This window comes from Scleropages formosus, chromosome 1, assembly GCF_900964775.1.
Source record: "Scleropages formosus chromosome 1, fSclFor1.1, whole genome shotgun sequence".
Classification (NCBI taxonomy): Eukaryota; Metazoa; Chordata; class Actinopteri; order Osteoglossiformes; family Osteoglossidae; genus Scleropages; species Scleropages formosus.
In genome coordinates, this window is record NC_041806.1 from 45,345,733 (window position 1) to 45,365,813 (window position 20,081).

The following is a 20,081-nucleotide window of genomic DNA, read 5'->3' on the forward strand; positions in this document are numbered from 1 at the left end:
GAAATGTGGTTTTTAAATTGGCTTGCACCTGCCATTTTGGCCTATGTGTGTGTTGGACATTGAACACTGGCTGTTGTTAAGGCTCTTTTCCACTGATGTCCTCTAGTGGACAGAACTGGTTCCCCTTTCAGCTGTGGGGTTGCGACCTGAGCTTGGACCATAGAGCACCTCACTGCTGTTGACAGGCAGTTCTAATGGGCTTTGGCTCAGTGTCTTTACACCTGCCGGGTGTGCTTGGTTGGTCCATTTTTAGGCATGAACCCAGGGCCTGGAGCTTTTAAGTAGATGGTTCTTGGGCTCCTGCTCTGTCACTGGTGTTATGGTTTTATTTCTCCTTTTGTCCTCAGGGCTTCCATGGTCATACTGGCAACATGTGTTGTCTTCATGGTGACCATTTCTTCCATCTTCCACTGCATCCTAGATGGCACTGTCATCCAGTGTCATCCACTCTAGCTTTCTGCATGTCTTCTTTATACATCTTGCAAGTAATTAAAGTTATTGTCCACTGTCTTTGTCTTTGCTATATTGGTGCCCTGGTGCTACTGATTTGTCGGTGCTAAAAGTGAGCAGTTTCATATAGTGCCTCTGCTCCTTATCATGTATCCCTGTCATTAATGAACTCTTGCCTTAGTTTCACCTGGGCTTGGAACTCTGTACCCCCTACTCGCAGAGACATACCTGCGGTACCTACCTTGTACCACTACACATCTCTCAATGCAGCAGAGTTGTCGAGGGCACGGCGGCACAGGACTCTTCCACCACAGCCGTACACTGTCGCACGTACATTAGAAAGTGCTCCAAATGAGCTGTGCTCTGCAGCTCTTAGTGCTAGTTGCACATTCTCTTTTATTGTCCTCTTTTGCAAGTTGGCCCCTGCAGAATGTTCTGGGGGAACCCCTTGTGTTTGGTTCATTGTTCTTGGGGGGTTGCTGTCATATTTTTGGGACAAAAGCATTTCTGACCAAGGACACATTGCGCACACACCCACGAAAACCAGATTTGTCATCATACTTCTCTGAAGTGTTGACTTTGGAATTGTTGGAATTTGAAGGTTACGGACCGGATAGAAGCTGTAAGCCTGAATAATTACCTGATGGCTCACATGCTCGTCCCTTGAGACCACAATGAGCTGGAAGTGTGCCACTAGCAGGTGAAACAGGATTGCTCCTCACTTATTGGGACTTGGTACTGAATCTTATTAGTCAATTAGCCAAAGTGCTTATTAACCACATAGTATGTTTCCATTTGTCATTTTATTTTACTTTGCTGTGCTGTCCGGTATGTACAGACCCAATGTGTGACTAGCATTTTTAATTTTTTCTATTGTACAGTTTAAGCTTGTGTACTTTACAGGACATTGGGTGGTATATTCTAGTTTTTCTCTCTTCATTTAACTCTGTTGTGCTCAGAGAACAGCCTAAACAAATGTTCTGTTGATTCCAGCTTTTTTGCAATTTATTTTGCAGTGCAAAAATTCTAAATAAGGTGACATGTTCTTCCTATTGTGAGAGTTACTGTAGTGTGACTTTTGGTGCCCTTTGGGAAGGTGGTTCTTATGCAGAACAAAGCGAGGTGTTGTCAGCAAATGCTGTTGTCCTTCATGTGCATATTTTCATTTTCCTTCATTTGTAACGCTCTCCCAAGTGACATGTGCACTCTTAGAAAGGCTGTCTTGTCAATACAAAGCATGTGCTTTATCTATGTCCCTTTGAGCCTTTTTTTTTTTTTCCCTTTTTAAATTTAAAAGAAGCAAAGCCTCTACTGGCAAGGGGAACCAGCGGGAAGCAGAAAACCCAGAAAGACTTTATCATGCTTCACGTCTGTGTGAAGTACAACCATGTGTGCTCACACACCTGTGTGTTTATGAACTGCTCTGCTCAAAGCACCAGATCTTCCAGAAGGCTACAGTACAAACTGAGTCAGTAGACCTAATGACATGAGCACTGCATGAGAAGCATGAAGAACAGCAGATGTGTGGCAGAACACATGTACTAGAAATCAGTGGCTTCATCAGTGTGCAAAAGCCCACATCCATTGAGACAATCACACACTGAGCAGCTGGTGTAGTCTTTACTGCTACGTCACCCTTTGCAAGACCATGGTTAGGTTTTTCCCAGACATCTCAAACCTGGTATCCAAGGAGTGAAAATATATTCCCACAACAGCAACAGGCCAAAGGTGTTTGCAGCTAAACATCTCCTTGCTTGCTACAGCCATCCCTCACTCCCACCCCCCAGAGGAAATTAAGTCACCCCTCCTGTCAGTAAGAAGTAGACCTGGGGAAGAAAAGCAGGGCCTGGGGCTTAGAAGCTTGCAGCCAATGAGTGCTGAGAGCAATGAGCAGCCAGTTTTAAACTAGGATCTTAGAACTCAAATAATTTAAAGGGATAATGCCGGCTCTTGGCAGTAATCTTTTTGTGGGGTTAGAATCATCAGAATGTCATTTGTGTTCATTGAGCTGTATGGATGTTAATTATTCAGTATTTTAAGTAAAGAATGTCGGCGGTACACTTATACCTTATGTTACAAACAAAATTAGCACCGGGATCTGTACGGAATTGTTGGAAAATTTCGTCACTACATGGTAATCAGTAAAAGTTTATAGATTAATTAAAGTGGTTCAATTCTTTTGAAAAAATCAGATAAAGCTACAATAAAATATTTGCCATAAGATTTTTATTTTTTTTTAATCAACAGGTCAAGCAGGGTCCTTTATTCTAGAAACATCAGTTGTATGGCAGAATACATACTAGAAGTCTGTGTTTTATGATCTTCATGAATCATTAAAGTTAAGCTTACTTTAAAATTACAGAAAACTAAAAATGCACCACAGTCTCCTATGCATCATGTTCTGCTTTATAAAGACAGGGATGTGGTGCTTCTCTGCATCATGGAAGCTGTAGTGTAATGGAATAGTGCATGTGGAGAAAGTGTTAAAAATTGCTTCATCTTAAACGGTTGTCTCATTGTAAACTTCCACAGAAGTGGGCACAAGGAAGACACGTCACATACAGTATACATATCAGTATTTGGGAATTATCAATTTCCAATCAAACTGGACAAGTATCTGTTTTCTGAGTCATTTCTGTAAAAGTCTAGTATATAGCTATAATACGGGGGGGGGGGGGGGGGCATACACTGGGTGAAATCAAACCTGCACAGCTCTGAAATGCAGTGCTTCCCCTTTCCCACAGTGCTTTTTGAGTTTGTTCTGTTCTATTTGAGTGTGTTTTGCTGCCCTCTAATGCAGGCCATTTTCACTCAGTTTTTTTACTAATAAAATGAAGAATTGCAGTTAAAAATAAATAAACTGGGAAATGTATCTTGGAAAAACTCATGTTCATTGATGATTAATTGAGAAGTTGCATGCTTTGCTCTCCTTCTCACCTTTGGGTTTTGGACTTGATGATTTTATAATACCGGTTGTCACGAGCGGGGCCGGTTTGTCCAGTTCTCTCTCAGGATGCCTTGTATGGTTTTCAAATCCAGGCTGTTAGTGTTCTCTTTGCCACATGACACCTATCCTGTCCTCCCTCTCTCTGTGGTTGCAAGCAGAACAGGAAGCAGCAGAAACATGCAAAAGAAACTTGAGGTCTTGCTTGACTGCTTTAACTTGCAAACACGTGATGCCTTTTGTGGAGCATCGGAGGTCACCAGCTGTAGCCGAACACTACATGCAGTATGTGTAACTTTTTTTTTCTTTTTTTCTTTTTTTCTTTTTTTCTCTAAAGCATCTGCAATGTTCGTTTTGTACACGAAACCACTTGCAAATATGTATAGATTTACACAGCTGTTTGTTACACAACTGTATCACCTCGGGGTTAGTGCTTCGTCACCAGTACTATGGTAGGAGTAGGGATTGAACCTGGGACTTTCCAGTTGCGCAAGGCAGTGTCTCTCCACCCACTGTGACACCTGCTCCCCCAAAACAGCCACATGACTTCATCAGTATTTCCTGAAAATCAAAACAAGTTTCTGTTTAATCATGTTGCATCCAACCTTTTTCTGCAAGGAAACTTGAAGTGTCTAACTAGGGGATGTTGTCTTGTTCTTTTTATTGATTTGACTCTAGATAACAATGGTAAAATGTTAGCAGTATTTTTAAGGGCCTCTGTTTCGACTACCTAAGGGTTTTGTGTCCCTTCCTTGAATAGGTGATATTAAGGATAATGTGTAGACCTGCTTGTGAGTGATGTGAGTTGGAAAGCGCACGCCTCTCCCCTAAGCTCTTGGCAGCCCAAGCAGAGCTTCGTAATTAAAACGCAAGAGGCAGTAGGGTTCTCCCGCTGGCCGTAATCACCACAGATGAAAAGTTCCCCTGGCTTTTCATTGGACCCTGATAAATTTCTCTTGTGTCGCCATCTGTTGAATGAAAAGGCTCATTTTGCCCTTGTTTCTCAGCATATGCAGTCCCCATTCGTTGCTGCTGGTTTGTTCTGTTTGGTCCCAGTGGCCCGTGCGTGCATCATGGCTGCTGGAAGAACAGTTGCCAAGCGAGGAGGTTGCACCTGAGGTTCAGCGAACTGCAGAGGGGCAGCAGGAATTTAGTATGAGGTCAGGGCTCCAAAATGTGTGTAAATTCTTCTGTATCCAGGAATTTGACACGGATATTGCTCAGAATTGACTTTTATTTTTTTTTTTTAATATACACACACATTTATATCCTTAAAGGTTCCTCTGCAATGAATGTAAGGATTTGAAGCACAGACCTCTCTTCCAAAATGTGCTTTTAAAACTAGTATTTCAAGGTGATGGAAATAATTTTATAGGCCTCTCTTTTTATTTCCTCCTCTAAGGATAGAATAACAGTATCACCTGAGGAGTGTAATATTGCAGTGTGGTAATGATGAACAAGCTTGCTGAATGCTAGAAATTCCAGGAAAAGGGACTGGAAAGCCAAAGCTGAAAGTGCAGCTACCTCTATTTTAACAAAGTGCTTTTATCATAAATAAAAGAAGTGTATTTTGTTCTTAAGGGGGGCACAGTGTGTTGGACCAGGTCCTGCTCTCCGGTGGGTCTGGGGTTCGAGTCCCTCTTGGGGTGCCTTGTGACGGACTGACGTCTCGTCCTGGGTGTGTCCCCTCCCCCTCCAGCCCTATGCCCTGTGTTGCCGGGTTAGGCTCCGGTTCGCCGTGACCCCACTCGGGACAAGCAGCTTTGGACTCTGTGTGTGTGTGTGTGTGTGTGTGTGTGTGTGTGTGTGTGTGTGTGTGTGTGTATTTTGTTCTTATTCATGGAGGACTGTTGTTAACCTTCAGGTGGATGTAGCGTAATGTGATGAGGAACGATTCCTACTGCCTGAGTACAGGTCGACGTGCAGCATTTAGCCATAGTGGTCTGTAGTTAAGAACACTGTTGTTGTCGTTGGAGTTCCTGTATTGCCGTGCATTGCAGAAGACCGATCTACGCAGTCTGTTAGTTTGGTCTGTGTCCTTTGTTGTGTTGTCTAAGGAGACTGAAAGCTACATGAGTGCGATAAGCTTGTTCACCTGAATGAAGTTATTTTTGTCCAAATATACAATTGGGCATAAGTGCTTGACTCTGTATTGCAGTGACGGGTCTTACTGCTGCCATTTTAACCCTCCACCACCAAACAATGTCCCCAGCTCTGTGCCACTATCCCAGACAGCAAGCCACCCAGATCTCTGCTAAAGACCTTCTCTTCTATTTTCTTTTCAGGAAATATCCAGGGAGCGTCTATTGTGGATGCACTCGACACCTTATACATGATGGAAATGTACAACGAGTTTGAGGATGCCACGGAATGGGTTGAGAAGAACCTGGACTTCAATGTGGTGAGAACTTTCACTCAAGGCTTGAGGGATTTTAGAAGTATGTTGGCAGTGCGTGGTCCTCTGGTCAGTTGATACAGGCCTAACTTCTGACTTCACTATGAGGTGCTGTGCTGTTTGACACATTTCCATGGTACCGTGCTTAGTAAGTGACAGTGACACTTGAGTTTTTTGGAGTCCAAGACAGCTGTCCTTAACAAGACTACTTGGGCAGAATATTTGCTCTACAGATTCCGCGCCCCCCCCCCCCCCCCCCCCCATTTTGTGAATCAAGCAGCATGATTTGCTGCACCGTTGCACCTGTTTGACGTGTACACGAGTGCTGTGTGTCAATATGCATAACAATTCAGAGTAGCGAGTAATCAGAACAGTCCAAAACCAGCCCCCAACTCCCCCAGCTCACTCTCTGTATTTAGTTTTCATCTGAGATTTGACAGGTGATCACACACTGAAAGTACCACGTCCCCACCCAGCTGATATAAAATCATTTTGTTCCTAGTTCTGGGCATTTTGCACAGGACACAGGGTGAAAATTTTCAAAATGTGAGATTTTTCCATACCTAAAAACCACCTGGCAGGGTGGGAAGTGTGATCAGCAATTCAAACTGCACATCTCTATAGGAAAAAATGTGTTGTATAATTACACCTGTTTCTCTAAAACTGGGACTTAAAACAGGAGTCCACACTTGAACAAAAACTGAATTCTTTCACTCTTGCTACTGGGTCCAGACTCCATGGGATATGAATTCTTCTCAAACACAGTAAAGGTTTTTTTTTTTTCTTGGTCAGGCAGGGATTACTGATCTTCGTTGGGGAGGGGTGTGTGTGTGTTTGTGTGTTTATGTACGTATGCATTGATTAATCAGTTGCTGCTGTAGAACTTCATATGCAGAAATGAGTACAGTATATAACCTGTTCATGTAAAGTTCACATAAAAATGCCTCACTTGATTGCTTAAGATCTGTCAAAACTTGGATTCATTCTCATTGATATCGCGCCCTTCTGAACCCTCTTCTTACTTATTCTTTCTCTGCATTCTATAGTTTGTAGTTCCGTCTTCCATCATGAAGATGGTTTCACAGTGAGAAGCTCTAGTTGACAGTGCTGATGGTGCATGCAATCTGTGTACACACTGAACTATATTGCACCCCTAATACATATGCAGTTTTATGGTTAAATCAAACACTTAACTTCCAAACTGGCCTGCCTAACTCACAAGAAAATACCCCCTTCGATTATGTTTTGGAGTTGTTGACAAAATGTACCATTTGACAGATGCAATTTACCACAATGGTGGTTTTGCAGGGCAGAGCAAATTGCAAAAGCGTTGGAAAGTGGTTTGTTCCTGCGACGGCAGTAGCTGGTGAAAGAAAGAAAGGGGAGGGAAAAAAAAAAAACAGCGAAAGGTCTCTTTTGATCTCTGCATTTTCCCTTCATATCCTGCCTCCATTGTGAGATGCTGTTCATTGTGAATTCTCTGCGGATGCCTCCCTCGTTAGAAAGTGCTAAATTCTTGTCCACCCTTATACTTTTCTATGGGAGAGGGGAAATATTAATGATCAGACGCTTTAATGAACAGAATTAACAGACTTTTAATTGAAAGGCTTTCTGTCACTGCCCTCCAGCAATTGCAACAATAAAGGAACCCACAAAAGCCTGGGTGAATGCCACATTAAAATTCAGTCAGTCTTCTGGATGCTGAGTCCTTTAATCCTAAGATAAATGGAACCCCTCCCTGCTCTTCTTTTTCCACGAAGAGTTAGTTGTTTAACATGAAAGAATCAGCCCCTCTGTGCCCTTGACCTCTGAGCCTGTCTCCGTACCCTTTACAAGGCTCTGCGTTCAATAGGTGAACAGCCATACGGAGCTACTCTACAGAGCTGCTGCTGTAGTCACCACGTTTGTAGTATAAAGAGAGCACAGGTTAGTCTCTGGGTCATTCACATATGTTCAACCCCAGTTATATTGGCCTTCATACAGTGATTATTTGTTTAATGCCAATTACGGGCTGAAGCGTTGCCTACAATGTGGAACACACAACTGGTGGTGCCCCTTCAGCCAAGAAATTTTAGAATGTTAGATTAGGAAATTAGACTTCTGCAATATACAGGATTTGCTTTCACCACCTTGTTCTTTGAGCGAGTAACCATGAGCCTGTGTGGCTATGCAATTCAGGTGCCACACACTTTTTTTTTTTTTTTTTTTTTTCTTCCCTCTCTTTCCTCCCTTCTCTCCTTGGAAACTGCCATGCTAATAGTGCAGGTTGCTCCTGATCCCAGAGTGGCCTTTCTGTAAAAGAACACCAGTCACCAACAAGGCCTGTGGAGTTGCCACAGTAGGAACGCAGTCCCACACGTCATACTGCCATGCTAATTGGCTCCGAGTGCAGCTGCTGCACCCCATGAGGATTCTGTTTTATGTCTTTTCTTCCCTCCCACGGAGAGGAAAAAGCAGAGTGACACCTATCTTTATGTTCAATTTGACCCCTACTTTGGCACATCTTTCATCAGCTGAGATGCGTTTTGACACCGCTGAGGGAAAAAAGAAGGAAAGAGTGAGAGAAGGAAGGCTCAAGGAAGAGGCTGTCACTGGCATCTTATTGAAAGAGGAGGCGTCAGCGGTCAGGCCTGAATGCTCTACTGACGTCTGTCAGTTTGGCCAAACCAAGTGATCCCGCGCACGGAGACAAGCCTTTGAACCCAGCAGTTTGAAGGGTAACCGGTGGAGTGAAAGGATCAGTCCCCACAGCATTCTCACCAGTGCCTTCTCTTTGAATATTATTTGATTCGTTGTTGAGCGGATGTGTGTGAGAAACCTTGATAGGTCACATAGGCACTACCTGCTTCCATTTAATTATCAGTCTTAACACTGATTCAATGACTGTCATTAATGGCTAGTGTAGGGTCAGGGAAACCTAAGGCATGAGGCAGGTCTGTTGCAGGGCAATCACAGGACACACACACACCCACATGTTCACACTGCGGACAGTTTAGCATCAGCGGTTCTCCTAAAATACAAATTTTTTGATCTGTTGGAGGAAACCCACAGGAATAGAACAAGCAGACTGAGCCAAATTCAATTCCACATGTGAATTCATCTCCCCATTTGCCCCCTTCTATATTCAGGGTTCTCTCATCACATCTAAGGCATGTCAGGATGTTTTCGTTGTCTGTTCTAAGGCTTGGCCTTAAAACAGGGTACTGTTAGCTGATGCCCGGGACTTGAAATTCAGTGTGAGCTCTGTGTTAGTACAACTCAAAGCTCTTTGCACTTAACGTAGACCAGAATGGCAAGCTGCCTGGCGCTGGCTATGATATAATAGCTGGTGGGTCTCAAGGGAGAGATGAAGATTAATATTGACAGTTTTTATGGCTCTCACTTGTGTGGAAAGCTACAGTGTTGGCGCTTTATCGGCGAATTAATGATGTGTCTTATTCAGTTGGAATGTTATTACTAATGAGCCGATCTGATGTCATCCTGGCTCGACGAACAATGCAGGGGTGTTACATAGTTTTCACTTTAAAATCTTTTTTTGGCAGTTTTTTTTGCATATTCTCTGCTCTTGAAACTTGGCATTGTACAATACTTGTACAATGCTCTTGTACAATACTCTGTAGTAATGGCAGTGGTAGCCGAGGGGGCAAAGATGCTTGCACGTATGTGGTGAGAGCTTCTCATCTTATGGGCTCTTTTGTGTTGATCTGCACCAAAATCTCACCAGCTGAGCATGACTCGGGGACTTGAAGTATATAAACACCTGGCAACTGTAGCCATGGTTCAGTTGAAAAGCACAGTCATGACAGGCCTGGATTACCACCGTTGACCTAAGATGACCGTGGGGGGACCACAAGCAGGAGGAGCTCTGCGGAGTTGGTTTTTTTTTTCACAGCGATGCAGGTTGTGACTGCCTGTGTTACTGGTAATTAAGACAGAACTGTCATCTGCTTGTACTGTGAACGGTCCTGTGTGCGTGACCCAAGTGGTCTTGCTGAACTAGCTATAAAAAGAAAAGGATGGACTCCAGCTTTTTTTGACCAAGCTTTTATAGTGTTGTACATATGTGGTTCCACTAAGAGTCCAAAATGAAAAGTACCTAGATGCTTGGTTTTAGCCCTGCTGTAGTGGAATGAACTTCCTCTGTCCTTAAGGACTATTGAATCCCACCCAGTGTTCATGAAGGACATCTTTTGGACCTATTTGCCTCCTGATCGCTCAACAGCTTCACAAATGTGCATCACACCATCTGTCATGATCACCTTTTTTTTTAATCTCCTCTCTGACTCAATTTTGTCTGTCCTACCCTTTTAGTTATGTGCATCGGCAAAAACTGGTATCAGACAAACTGCATTGATTATTGTGTGTTTGAAGCTGAAGTCCTTTATCTGCTAAGGAATGTACTTTTGTTTGCCCAATTGTGCATTTCTTTAGAGAAAAGTATCTGATAAATGAATAATTCTGAAGGTAGATAAGTTAAAAGGTCAATTCAGTAACTTCATGGGTTGGATGCTTGACATGATTACTGGTGTTCCTGGAGCAGAAGATGGTACCTGCATTAGATTTACCTCTGAAAGAGTCTACATAGGGTATTTTTTCTGGAAGTCTCTATCAGTGCCCCTCTAGGGCTTAATGTGCCTCATTTGCTTTGTAAAGTAAGAAACTGTGGAGTCTGTGGAAAACCTTAAAAAATAATGTGTAAACTTTTAAGGCAGATTTCAGCTGCTGCTTTCCAGGGCCTTTTCCATAGCTGGCTTAGTAAGGTTAATGAGGAGGAACTTTTTGCTACGAACTGAAATACCAGTTGGGAACAAATAGAAAAGTAATTTTAATTGTTTCCCACTGTTCTATTATGCTAATTGTCTAATTGCTTAATTTGCATATTCTCTGCTTTAGTAAGCCTTGGTGATGATTTTGACATTCTATTCATTCAAAAATAATAACTTCCATTTTGGTGGGTGAGCTGAATTCATCTGGTGTAGAATGGATTCTTTTGAAAACGGAAGCGCATGGAGCAATGGAGGAAATGTTTCCCATACTCATGAACAAATGTACAATTTTGCTAAAGTTATAAACATGTATATAACAACATTTTTCCACTATTCTCTCTTCTAAATGTCAGTACGTGAGCTTAAAGTACTTTTTTTGGTCACTTGCAGTATATGCTTGTTGTGGTTTCCCCTTTCTGTTGAGTTGCTGTAATTGTACATTTTCACTTTGTTTCACTCCCCTTGGTTCATTGAAACCAAGATCCTCAAGAAAAGGGAAAAGTGCACCTCTGACTTTGTACCTATGTAATATTCTTGTCACCAGGCAAACAATGTACAATTCTAAATTATTTTGTGGAATCTCTGCAAGGTTGAATTTGACAAATCAGTTTTATTAGCCCCTCAAAACCAAAACCCAAAATGACAGCTATTGTTCCCCCCCTTTTTTTAAAGGTGGAGCAGCTATAAGCTTTCATTTTGGACTAATGAAAATATATTATGGGATACTGAGAATAATAGTGACTTGATGCAGTGAAGAGGGGGGGAAAAGCAAAATGTTTTTGGGGATTTCCCTAAAATTACTGAATTCAGGTGGCCTTTGGTTTTAAATGCTCAGCACGTTGTAGGGAAAATGAAAATTTTGATTGGTTTTATTTAATTGCTGTTTTCCTGTCTTCGTCTTTTCTCAGATATAAGCCTCAGATATAAGGCCTCTAAAGACCCTGCAAGCAGCACCCATTCCATGTGATTGTGAATTATCCTTGTTCTTAAGGGGTTAGGTTATTCTGTTGTTTCATTATTTATGTCATCTGGTGTTTTTTTTTTTTTTTTAAAACCTACCTCCACCTTCCAAAGCAACTCACAATGTTATGTTTATACTCTAAACTGCTTACATTTATGTTTGCTTTTATACAGCTGGGTAATTTTTACTTGACTAGTTCAGGGTAAGTACCTTGATCAAGGGGATTTCAGCAGGATGTGGGGTTCAAGGTGACTGTTCAGACCGCTATACTGACAGCCCCTAGTGTCCCTGCCACCTGCAGCTATCTCAGGTCTGACGGGTGCTTTTGAAATAAACAAACAAAATGGACAACAGTACAAAATGATCAGTGGTCAAAGAAGCCGACCTGCTGCGAATGAAGACAAGGATGAGTCAAAGCTAATGAAGTTGTTTGTGAATTCAAAACATGTAATACTGCAGCTGGCAGCTTTTACATTTTTTGCCATTTCATTTAAACATGAACCTTTCGGTCAACCTCTGCTGAAGTAATTTTATTTTCTAACAGTTTTTATTTTGGTGGCCCATAGCAGGATGTTTTTCCTTTCCATTTCAAATTAAAGACAGAAGCTGTAGACACTGACTGTTGTTGTGACTAGTCTAATCCTCTTAATTTGTCCTGTGTTTCGTTTCTATTCAGAACGGCGAGGTGTCCGTTTTTGAGGTCAACATCCGCTTTGTTGGTGGACTGCTCTCAGCCTACTACCTGTCTGGGAAAGAGGTAAGCAAATAGAGATGGAAGTCTGCTTCAGGTCTCAAATATTGAAGTGGTGCTTCATAGGTGTAGACATGGTGGGGAGGGCATGTTTTTGACAGGAAAGCTCAGACATTTTGATGTACAACTTTAAAATGACCAAAGCACGAGTTTCTCAAAGTTCATAAATGTGCATATGAAAGAGCCTGGCTGTCTAGACTTTTTGTGTCCTTGTGCACGTGTATCTTCACTGGCTCCAGAAACTGCCATCTCACCAGCTTCCGTCTGTCTCGCGTTCCAAAGTGAACGTGCTCGACATTCCAGTGAAGGTGGGGTGCCTTTTCACTTAGGAGTTTTAAAGATCTTGTCTGTATGATTCTGCTTCCTTGTCCAAGTTGGGTTTGTCTGGACATTCGGTAAAGAACAGGAAAGAAATGTCAATGACACAGCCCTGGTGTTCCAGGTTTACTATTTATCGATCAGTTCAATTATTCAGAATAATTGCTCTTGTGACATGATGTCATTGTATAGCAGCAATGTTTTGTGTCTAGACATAAGCTTTCATTTGTAAATAAGTTTTATATTTTTGTTGTGTGCCATATAGTATTTCATGTAGTATTGTGAAAGGTACGCTCAGGAAGACTTGTCTACTTGCACAAGCATACTGTAAACCACCATCTGCTCCATGTTAACCTGTGCTGAAGTCTTTTACAAAAGACAGTCATTGAAGCTGATAGGAAACACCGTTCAGAGCAAAAGGAAGTTATTTCAGTCCAGACTGGGGGGGGGGGAGAGAAGAGAGAAAGAAAAGAGCCAAAAGCAGAGATGAAAATGTGAGGTGAATGAAACTATTCCTGGCAGTTTTCTGAGTATGAAACTCAGGAGTGGGAAAACTGCAATAATTTATCAGAGGCTTTTTAAAAAAAAAAAAAAAAAATCACCAAAGATGAACTCCTTCCATCTGCCAACTCCAGGATTTGAGAGGAGCCGTTAGTCCTTCTTTGGTGCTGTGAAACTATCTCCCCGTCTCAGGAAATCATTTTCTGTTCTTGTGAGTTTGGTCTGTTGTTCCTGTGTTTCCCTAAAGTAGTAGATTCTCCTTTCTTTAATTTACTGCTCGAATGACTAACGGAAGATAAGATGGCAGAACAGTCTTGTAGCCTTTCCCTTCACCATAGAAGCAGTGTACCTCTGAATAAATTAATAATAAATATTTGGAGCTTAAACTTTGGAAAGGTTGTATGGGTGAAGTAACTTTTTTTTTTTTTCTTTTTTTAAAAAAAAAAAAAATATAGAAAAAAAATCCATTAACCAATTTGAATGTCTAATTTTCTCTGCTTAAATACAAACATTTTCTGCAAAATTGCATTTGTCATCACAGACCTAATGTGTCATTACCTTTCATTCTCCAAATAAAATTTCCCGGGAAACTTCAGATTAATCTTGTAATGAGAGGTATATCAGCAGTAGCGTTGTTCTTGAATGGAAGAACTTTTATACTTAGCAACACACTGCTGCTTCCTTAGAACCCTGCATCACATTATTAATTGAACATTACTCCTGAAAAGCCAGGGACCTTTTGAAAATGATTGTTTACATTTGTTCATATTAATACTAAGGCCAACTTTTTTTACAAACTAAATCTTTGTGTTCCTCCTTTGTCCTAGAGCAGCTGTTACACACTGATTTTGTAAGCATTGGCAGACACACATGCAGTGGCAGCTGCAATAAAACCTAGTGTGTGTTTTAATCTTAAAATTATTATAAGGCTACACCAGATCATCAACTTATGAAGTCTTTTAATTGTTTGTAAATCCAAGATGACTTTCACCACTATGTCACAATCAATGAAAGCTTAATGCAAATATCCCTCGAGTTAGTTATCTTTAGTGAAAATGTCACATAAAGCTGTAAGTTCAAAAATTTGCTGCTATTCTCAAATTTCTTCCATTTTTATCAACTGCCCTCCTGTGGAGGTTCACTGTGGCAGGGTTGCAGTCCACATTTATCTTTTTTAAAAAAAACTTTAAAATTGTCTGCTTTAAAGTTTGAAAATAGAAATACTGTACATCTCCACAGCCTCCTTCTCAATTCTGACTTATAGATTAATTCCAGAAATATGTGTAACGCTTGTCATCTTCTCATTGATCAGCAACGCTCACAAACATCAGATACAAGATGTGAGCACTTGGAGTGAGCTGAATTAATCAGACTCATCCCTGCTCTATTTGGGTATGTTTTACTGCACATTTTTGAAAAGCATCTAGTGAAAAACGTGGTTATATCGCGTGTTTCTGATACCTTTGTAGAGTAGCTTAAAATGTTGGAATACTTGCAATACTTAACCATTTTTACAGCTGGGTAATTTTTACGAGAGCAGTTCAATAAGTACTTTGCTCGCTGTACTACAGGAGGAAGCGAGATCTGAACCTGGGACCTCTTGAGTCCAAAGGCAGCGGCTCTAACCACTACGCTACTCACTGTTCTCACTGATTATATCAGTAAAAAAAAAAAAAAAATTCAAAGTCTATCTTTCCACACCTCTGTCTCGAATGATTGAATAGGTTGAAGGGTTTGGTACCTGGAAAAGCCCCACCAGTAAGAATGGGAATTATTCACATTCTGTACTGTTTGCCTCTCAGAGGTTTTTAATAAAATGGAGATCTATTGAAATTTCCACCACTTTCTCACTGCAGGGATAGCACAGCATATGAAGCAATGCATCATCCTGAAGGCTGCTGTTTGTCAAATGTTTGCCATCGTTTTAATGAAATTAGCATTTTTAAACAGTGCCTCTAATTAAGATCAAAGAGGAAAAATGGATCTCCTCTCCTTTGTGCTTTCAATGGTAAGTGTGGCTGTGTTATGATGGCAATGATCTATTAACCTTCCCAAGATTCTGATATAGCTGCAGTTAGGGGTGTTTCGTTTATCATTTTCCCCAGAGCAATTGGCTGCACACACATCTTCTAATTCTCACTTTCTCCTCAGTTTGCCTGATGGATGTTATTTTAGGTTTCGGACAGGGTGAGAACCATTCAATGGGGACAGAGTTTTCTTTAACGACCAAATGCCGAATGCACACAATGGAAAAGGATTGTGGCTGGGGTTTGTAGGTACTGCAGTTAGGGGCTCTTGGTTTTGCACAACCATGACGACAAGGGATTATCGTCTTTCTCCGCAATCTGTGTTAATTTGTGCACAAAACTGAAAAAATGTCTGAGGACAGCCATGTGAATAACTCTGCTGAAATTACTTGGTTTAATGACTGAAAAAAGATAATATACATTGTACTGTTACTTAATTTAGATGAAGTGGTTGAGAGAATAAAGAGGTAATCCCTTTTTCCTCTTATAGCACATAAATATACAGCTGAGATGCAAGTGGAATAAAACCAGTGTTCAGTTGGATAAGAATTGTTTTAGTACCAGTGAATGTGAGCGATGGTGTTGAAGGAGATAAACTTCTGACTTTCAGATGGACACAAGTCATAAATTGGGCTTTTACTGTTAGCAAACTAACAACTAAAAAAAAAAGTTTACCGTACATTGATGTGACCGTACCATGCACATGAACTTTCAAAAAAAAAAAAGTGAATCTTTAGTAGTTTATTCAGTATTTTACCATGGAGTAGAATGATTATCAATAATTTTAATAAGAGCTGTGATTGGTTTTTCCTTGTCAGCTAAAATTTGTCATTGTGTTGAGGGGTTGCAGCATGTGTTCTTGTGAGTTTCTCCTAACATGTATGCGTACGCTGCAATGCAGCAAGATCGGACAGGACTGCACTGCACTCCAGACGGGTTTCTGGCTTGCTCCTGGCAGGGCCACCCATCTGCCCATCGCTGTACCCCTGAGGGGCACCCTATTTGTCACTCTTCAAGTCATGGAGGAATAAGAGAGAGGGAGACTGCAGCAAACCAACTTGAAAGGCTTTCATCGTCTCCAAGCAGCAAGAACCTTGAAGTGGGCTTTGGACCACACAACCAGGGAAAGTGAGACTGTTCCCTTGGGAGGGAGATCGGCTTTTCAAGCCTGTCAGAGTTCAGACAATGCAGAACGGTGCGTCTGTGTGTGGTATGATGGAGGTAAGGTGTTAGAAGTTGTCGACGTGAAAAAGTGGCAAGTTATGTGATCTTCATCTGGCTCTGGAGCAACACCCCCCCAACAGGCACTCGGAGGACCATACCCTTTGATGAAATTTTTATCACTAAAACTACACTGATGGGCAATACAGCCTGCATTTCAATCAGCTGGGGCTTCAACATTCACTGTTGCACTGATAGTCTTGAAAGTTACATTCCTTTTTGGAAAGGCTGCAAGAGCAACCCCAATATATAGCTCAGTCAGCAGCAGGGCCCCAGGGGCTTATACACAAGATGCAAGTTGAAGGGTGGGCCCAGGCCCTCAATTAACTTTAGGTTTATTTCTGGGGTTTTTTTCCTCACCCCACACCATATGAGCAATGGATGGATTAATCATAGCTTGATCTGCACATTTTATTTGTCAAGAGCAACATTTTCATCATGGATGTGTGCAGTTTGTGACAAGCTGACCTGTTAGAGCTAAGCACTTAGCTCCAGATATTGATTTCTGAGACTGTAAGTCATTTTACATAACGGGACTAGGGTAGCCAGGCGTGTGTAATACAGCCAGGCCAAATCGTTTATTTCCAGCACCCGAGAGATTAAGAACATCAGAAATGCTCTACCGTAATCTCACCTGATTATGTTTTTTGGCCACAATCGGCTCTGCCATGGCTGTAGGGGATTTGGTTTATCCGACCACGGTTGGAGAGGAAATCAAATCAAAGTTCGTTCTGGGGAACTGGGGTTTTTTTGGGGGGGGGGGGAATGCTAGCGGTTTTGTGTGCACTTTTTCTTGAGGCTGAAAACAAGCAACGGACCTGGTCTGCTGGAACAGCAGGGCCAGAAGATCCTGAGAAGTGGAGCACAGATCCCGTAGAGTCCGGAGAGAGGAGGGGCACCATCTAACATGAACAATTAAACACCCTCAGTGTGCAGTACTCTTGGGGAGCCACGTGGGATTCATCACTCCCAGCAGACCCAGTGCTGCCAGCTTAAAAGTGTCTCATAATGGAGCACTCCTCTTCTTGAGGTGGAGTTCAGATCCTTCTTGTGTTCTCCCCATCTGGCATGGTTACTCCTGCTGTGGCCCTGAAGCAGTGTCTCCACTGTCATTCTCAGTGATTCACTGTACCTCCTTGCTGGGGTGGCTGCTCCTTCTCCTCTCCACTGCTTTATCATTAACAAGAACAGTAAGAAAAAGTCAACATTCCACTGGTGAGCATTTTAGTTTCTTTGAGATTTTTCTCTTTGCTGCATGGCAGCAAGACTCAGGCTGAAGGAAATGCTGCACATTCTTTTTGTTTTGCTCATTTGACTCCAAAATAATTACCCGAGCAATCGTTTTCTTTGGTTGCCTCTACAAGCTTATGTAAGGGCAGTGATTATGTAGTCAGCTTGTGGTGTTAGTTTCCGTTACCATTGCTGTTAGAAGCTGCTTGCTTGAATGAAGATCAGCGCATTACTGTCCCCAGTTAGATCATTCCATCCACAATGGAGATTGCTAAAGTACCCAGGGCCCAAATAGATGCGTAGGCAGACACAGGTGAGCCAGCCGTCACATTGCTATGTGCTTCACCTTGGAACATGTTTGTTACCTAGTCTCACGCCATACAGTTCACTCTGTCCCTCATGCTGTTGCACAGCCCACCTCGCTTTGGTGATGCAGTGACCCGTCCGCTGGGTCCCCTGAAGTCCAGCAAGCTGAGGAAATGGGTAGTGTTAGTGATTAAGGATATGGGGTTGTAATAACAGGTTTTCGGTCAACATCCTGTTGTTTTACCCCTCATGAAGATGGCCATCTGAATGAGTGAAAAATTTACAATTGTAATCGTCATTTAATACAATATCCTGCCTAGTCAAAGAAACAATACTGGCACTGATGTACAGCAAAACACAGCACAACCAATTTGTATCAGTCCTCTCTGTTTCAGCTGAAAATATGTCATACTTGCAAGACCAGCTGCTAAAAGGTTTAAAGGAAGAGAGCTCTGTGAGAAAATATAGGCATTTCCTAGAGCAGAAGCAGCAAAGGTTTTGTTTGCCCAGTCATCACTGAATCCCATTGTGAATAAATGGCAGTCTCCTGCAGCATTTGGCCATAATGAGCCCTTTATTGGCAAGCATGAGCTGGAAACCAGGCTGAATGAAGAGACCTACCTCAAGCCCTTGACTTTTCAGTCCATGTGTTGCTATGGCACATTTAAAGAGCTCAACATGTCAAAAGTACAACACTTGAATGTTTTCTGAACTCAGGAAGTGTGACCACAGCATCTTAGCCAGTTTGACCCCTGCGTTCATTATTGTATCAATAAACAGTTTAACCTTGACCTCCAAGGTATGTATAGGAGATTCTTCCTATTTATAATGAAACATGTCTTTGGTTGTTTAGCCTGATGCTTGGATTTTGTCTTCTGGTAACAGACAATGGTAAATCCATATTTATTTCAGATTTTCAAATAAAATAATTTCAACAAACTATGGGGACCTATGCCATATGAATGTAGTCAGTCATCTCTGAAGGATAACAACTAAATTGGATCAAATAAGACTTCTGGAAGACGATCTATCCAAAATACTTAGCTTAATTAAATGGGTTGTTTATTCACAAGTTTGAACATCAAGGTTTTATTGTCATTTTTCAAAACATGTCTTTGTGTCCTTGAATTCTTTTGACACTTTGCTAAGATAAGGACTTGGATTTGGGATAACTACATAGTGTTTAATATATGAAAGAACAACAAGTAACTTGTAGAAAATGGGCCACATGCTATATGTGATCAAAGGAGTTTGTACCAAAAGCTTTTTGCCAGGATACAGAGAACACGGAAGTTTGAGAGACAGATGCTAGCAGCATCCGAAAAATCTGAAAATGTAGGAGTCTAAGAGCATTTTAAAAAAGAACTTATAAATGTCATATCGGCTGTTTTTAATTTTTAAAAAAAAATTTTTAAAAAAGCATGGGGACTGATTTTCCCCTACCCCTCCAAAAATGGCAAACTACAAAGTTCGGGATTTTCCAATGGTGGAAGTTTGGCACGCACCAGTAAATGAGCATGAAACTGTTTTAGTGATGGTTGGGGCTGTCCCTTGAGCCCCTCAAGATGTGGAGTCTCCTCATCTGGATGCGGACGTCAACTGTGGCCTTGTTTGTACGCTCATGCCATGATTATTCCTGGAGGTTTTTTTTAAACCACGCATATGATGTGTTTGTGTTCTGTCTGAGAGAGGACTCTTCTTGAACTGAACAGCGGCACTCTGGTCCTCAGGTTCATTTCCTGTCTTTAAATGTGTCCTTAGTCTAAGTGAGCCTCATGTGTCAAATGAAATGAAGAAAGACACCAGGAAATGGAAAGTGGCATACAGCCTCAAAGGCACAGAAGAAAAGTCTTCCTCTCCATAGGAGAAGTGTTATCTCTTCTGAAAGTCCGACATTGGACTGGGCATACGGGCCTCACAGGAAGGCTTGAGTTCAGAAGACAGAATTGTCAAACTTTTTTTTTCTTCCTTTTAAACTTAGGATGCCTGTCAGGAAAGTAAGAAAAACCAGAAAGCCATTTTTGTCAAGGAGTCCTTTCTGTAGGGAAACCATAGGCCTTTATTTGGAGTGATAAATCTAAAGAAAACCCTCGTTTCCATTTACTTTGGATGATGGAAAGTCTGACAAGAGACGCCCATGCAGATAAGAGGTTTTTGTAGGTGTACAGGGTCCCTCTGGAGAACAGGTGAACCGTAGTGACTCAACGCCAG

At 41.7% G+C, this 20,081-nt stretch overlaps 1 protein-coding gene across 1 annotated transcript in view; it reads left to right on the forward strand.

Moving 5' to 3' along the window:
• Window positions 1–20,081, forward strand: part of man1a1 (mannosidase, alpha, class 1A, member 1) — a 94,535-nt gene that overhangs the window by 36,566 nt on the left and 37,888 nt on the right. Inside the window, exons 3-4 of the mRNA XM_029251607.1 lie at window positions 5,680–5,795; window positions 12,193–12,273. Of these exons, the coding sequence (XP_029107440.1) occupies window positions 5,680–5,795; window positions 12,193–12,273 (197 nt within the window). The remainder of the gene's footprint in view (window positions 1–5,679; window positions 5,796–12,192; window positions 12,274–20,081) is intronic.